This window comes from Engraulis encrasicolus, chromosome 10 (genome assembly GCF_034702125.1).
Source record: "Engraulis encrasicolus isolate BLACKSEA-1 chromosome 10, IST_EnEncr_1.0, whole genome shotgun sequence".
Classification (NCBI taxonomy): domain Eukaryota; kingdom Metazoa; phylum Chordata; class Actinopteri; order Clupeiformes; family Engraulidae; genus Engraulis; species Engraulis encrasicolus.
Genome location: NC_085866.1, coordinates 17,177,315 through 17,182,314, shown reverse-complemented (window position 1 = coordinate 17,182,314; position 5,000 = coordinate 17,177,315). Strand labels below are relative to the sequence as shown.

At 48.6% G+C, this 5,000-nt stretch overlaps 1 protein-coding gene across 3 annotated transcripts in view; it reads right to left on the bottom strand.

Moving 5' to 3' along the window:
* The window catches only part of znf385a (zinc finger protein 385A), a 203,986-nt gene that overhangs the window by 34,212 nt on the left and 164,774 nt on the right, over nucleotides 1–5,000 (bottom strand). For all 3 annotated transcript variants that reach the window (XM_063208211.1, XM_063208212.1, XM_063208210.1), the window contains exon 4: nucleotides 3,372–3,546. In XM_063208211.1, the coding sequence (XP_063064281.1) occupies nucleotides 3,372–3,546 (175 nt within the window). The remainder of the gene's footprint in view (nucleotides 1–3,371; nucleotides 3,547–5,000) is intronic.

Genomic DNA, 5,000 nt, shown 5'->3' with positions numbered 1-5,000 from the left:
ACACACAAACACACACACACACACAGACACACATAGAGAGAAAGTCGTAGGCCTACACACATATTGTACACACACACACAGGCACACACGCACGCATGCACTCACAAACACACACACACACGCGCATACATAGAGACAAAAGACACGTACACAGATACTCTACTCACACACACACGCACACACACACACACACACGCACACATTCAGCATTCCCTACCTCACCAAGCAAACAAACCCAAATCCACAAAGTTTATTTTGATGCTGCAACGAAAGCCTTGCTAATACCCAATAATTCAATGGCCCCCACACGTCTCTACTAAAGTGGACAGACAGCAAACAGTCAGTGGCAGACAGCTACAGTTACCATGGTCATCATGACCCCTTCACACACACGCAAGGACCCACACACACAAACACACAAGCACGCAAGCACACTTGCTCTGTCTCACACACACATGTACAGTACACATATTCATGCACGCACACGCGCACACACACACACACACACACACACACACACACACACACACACACACACACACACACACACACACACACACACACACACACCGTCGCCCATCTCGTGATCTGAGCTCAGCCTTTTTAAGTGGAGTGGATCTTCGCCCTGCATTAGCATTAGCCTGGAGCCCTTTGAAGAATATTTGGTGCGATTCCACAAGATGGCCCCTGTGAACTGGGCTCATTAGCGGGCCAAGAGACTGAAGCTACCCAGTCACGCATGCCTTCTCTCTCTTCCATCTATCCAGCCACGCATGCCTTCTCTCTCTCTTCCTTCTATGTTTCTGTCTCACTCTCTCCACTATCCAGCCGCACACGCATTCTCTCTCTTCCTTCTATGTTTCCATCTCACTCTCTCCAATATCCACCCGCGCATGGATTCTATCTCCTTCTATGTTTCTCTCTCTCTCTCTCTCTCTCTCTCTCTCTCTCTCTCTCTCTCTCTCTCTCTCTCTCTCTCCACTATCCCTGCACTCTCTCTGTCTCTCTCTGTCCTTCTATGTCACCCTCTCCCCTATCCAGCAGTGGATGCCTTATCTGACTTCCCTCCCCTTCCTCTCTTCTTCTCACTTCGTTTCTATGTCTGTGTCTCTTTCACTGTATTTCTCTCTCCCTCTTTCTCTATCAAACTATGCTTGCTTTATCAGCGCCTGGTTTCCCTCCATTTCCTCTCTTCATCACTGCTTCTCTTCCTTCTTTTCTTTTAACCTTCTTATTTATTGACAGTCTTGTGTGATCTTCATTTGTTATTTAAATAGGTCTATTTGTTCTTATTGCTACTGACTTCAGTATATTTTTCAGTCATACCGTATCCACTAATGCCTGTGTTTTTATTTTTGTGTGTTTAATGGATGTCTCCATGTCTTTTGTTGTTTTATGTTGTTTCAAGTCTTTTTTACTAAGGCCCTCCTGTTCGCATTTTGGTCAGCTACTTTTGTTGTGTTAAAAGTGCATTACAAATAAACTTTGACTTGACTTGACTTCCTCTGTTTCTCTCCAACTTCCCTCTCTCTTGAACTCTATGCTTATCTCACTCTGCTTCTCTCTCTTTCGATATTTCTATCTTTCTCTCTGCACAATGTCTGGGGACAATATTTCCCTCCTTGTTCCCTTCTTGCCTCTATCTCATTCTCTCTCTCTCTCTCTCTCTCTCTCTCTCTCTCTCTCTCTCTCTCTCTCTCTCTCTCTCTCCTCTGCCACTGGCCAAGACGCCGTAGTTGGATGGATGCGCGCTGGCCTGGTCTTGGCTCCTGGCAAGAGCAAACTGTACTCGCATGGAATGTGAGCTCTCCAGGCCACGAAACGGGTTCAAGGTTGGACCACACACGCGCACACACACACACACACACACACACACACACACACACACACACACACACACACACACACACACACACACACACACACACACACACATTAAGACACAGACACAGACACAGACACACACACACACAGACACACACAGACACACACACACACACACACAGACACACACACACACACACACACACACACACACACACACACACACACACACACACACACACACACACACACACACACACACACACACACACACACACACACACACACACACACACAAAGACACACACACACGCTCTCAGAGCGGAGTTGTGGCCACTTGTCCTGCGCGCCTGATGAATGACTGTGTGCTGCTGCTGCTTATGTTACAGAGCAGAGAGCCTCAGATCAGCTGAGTTTACCCTGGAGTGTGTGTGTGTGTGTGTGTGTGTGTGTGTGTGTGTGTGTGTGTGTGTGTGTGTGTGTGTGTGTGTGTGTGTGTGTGTGTGTGTGTGTGTGTGTGTGTGTGTGTGTGTGTGTGTGTGTGTGTGTGTGTGTGTGTGTGTGTGTGTGTGTGTGTGTGTGTGGTGCTACAGTTGCTTCACACTGTGAAAGAAAGTGTGTCTGTACAGAGCGGATCAACACATGATAAAGGATGGGCAAACTATCAGGGGCAGAATGTAAACAGCTTTTCCTACTGCACATTGCGTTCCGTATTCTGCATTTCAGATCGAAGGCCTCACAGTATTTGTGTGGAGAAGAGGCCCATGTCACACACATTGGTGATGAACTGGATGACCTGGGGCAGCTGTGGCCTGATGACTAGGGAGGTGGCCCTACGATCAGAGGGTTGCATGTTCGAATACCCCCCCTTACCCACCCTCCATACACCTCTATCCATGGCTAAACTGCCCTTGAGCAAAGGCACCTTACCCACATTGTAACACGGACTGTAACCAATACACCCCATAAGTAACTGTAAGTTCCTTTGGATTAAATCATCAGCTAAGTATAATGTAATAATAATGCAATGCAGGGGTTCCCAACCTTTTCCAACTTGGGGCCCACTCGAAATTGTCACAAATGTCCGGGGCCCACCTCTGACCCAATTACGAATAAAACTCAAATAAATCAACAGCAACACACACCAAAATGTGATTATAATTTTTAGAAAATTATTTCAAGGCCCACTTGGAATACCTTCAGGGCCTACCAGTGGGCCCAGGCTCATAGGTTGAAAATCAATGATGCAATGTAATGACCTGCTGCTCCAGTTCTGACTCAGATGGATGAACTGTACAGAGGGATGGGTCATGTTGAATTCTGACCTAGAGCTGGGTGGACCATACTCGGGGTTGTGTGTGTGTGTGTGTGTGTGTGTGTGTGTGTGTGTGTGTGTGTGTGTGTGTGTGTGTGTGTGTGTGTGTGTGTGTGTGTGTGTGTGTGTGTGTGTGTGTGTGTGTGTGTGTGTGTGTGTGTTAGAGCTAAAATGTAATGTTATGTAATGCAATCCAATGTACTGTAATGGCGGGCTGGTGCCCGGTCCTCACCTGCTTTGCTGGGGTCGGAGTCTGGTGCGGCGGGGGCCGCGGATCCCGGAGGGGAGGGGGACGAGGTGGGCACGGGGGACGGCTTATCGCCCTCCGCTGGGCGACTCTTGGACGTCTCGATGCCCTTCACCCGCCGGGCATGACGGTTGCCCTTGTAGTGGGCCTCTGCTTGGCTCTGTAGAGGGGAGACAGAGGAAAGGAAAAGAGATGGTTAGAGAAATGCATCATGGGACAGATGGAGAGAGAGAGAGAGAGAGAGAGAGAGAGAGAGAGAGAGAGAGAGAGAGAGAGAGAGAGAGAGAGAGAGAGAGAGAGAGAAACTCAGACAAACAGACAGGCAGACAGACAGACAGACAGACAGATAGACCTAGAGCACACATGTCTAAAATGTTCACTCAATAGCTCAGTACGTTAAATGTGAATTATTTGTTTCCTGACATACAGACAGACAGAAATATAGCTAGATAGACAGGGAGAGAGGCAGCGTTTGAGAGACAAGAAGAAAAACGGCTTTTTAAAAATAGATTACGCCATAAGCTAGCACGTCACAACAGGCTAGCTACCTGAGACGCGCTGGCGGTGGAAAAGGCTGTCACAAAACACTCCAACCAGACACCCATCAGACACACACACACACACACACACACACACACACACACACACACACACATACACACACACACACACACACACACACACACACACACACACACACACACACACACACACACACACACACACACACACACACACACACACACACCAGACAGACACACACAAACACACCAGACACACAATGCTGCATAATTTCCTCTAGGCCACATACTAAATACACACACATACAGACCAACACACACTCTCTCTCTCTCTCTCTCTCTCTCTCTCTCTCTCTCTCTCTCTCTCTCTCTCTCTCTCTCTCTCTCTCTCTCTCTCTCTCTCACACACACACAAACACACATATATCCACACTTACTGTACACACACAGCCACAAATTCACACAGTCGTGACATGGTGACACAGTAAACCCCTTCCCTACCCCGAAACAAAGACAGAGCAGTCATCCAAATAAGGGAGCTGGGTATCTGGGCCCCTGTCATTCTATATCCTCCTCTCCCCCTGTCCCCCTCTCTCCTCCCTCCTTCATCTACCCCCCTCTCTACTCAATCCTTCACCTCTATATGCCCTCTCCTTCACCCTTCACCTCTATATCCCCCCCTCTCTGTTCTCCTTCTCTCTTCTTCACCTATCCCCTACCTCATTCCCCATTATATCATCCTCTCCTCTCTTCCTTCCTCACTTCTCCCCCTCTCCTCCCTCTTTCACCTATCTCCCTCTTCCCCTCCCCTCTCCCCCCTACCTCACCTCTACACTCCCTCTCCACTCCCTCTTTCACTGCCTGACCAGTAGGCCATACACAGCAAAGATATGTGTCAGGCACCAAGTCATGCAGGTAGTCAGGCAGGCACCTTTCACCAGGAGCTGAAGGAGAGAGGGAGAGGAGAAGAGAGGAGAGGAGAGGAGAGGAGAGGAGAGGTGAAAAGAGGAGAGGAGAGGTGAAAAGAGGAGAGGAGAGGTGAAAAGAGGAGAGAAGAGGAGCGGTAAAAAGGGGAGAGGAGAGGGCAGGAGAG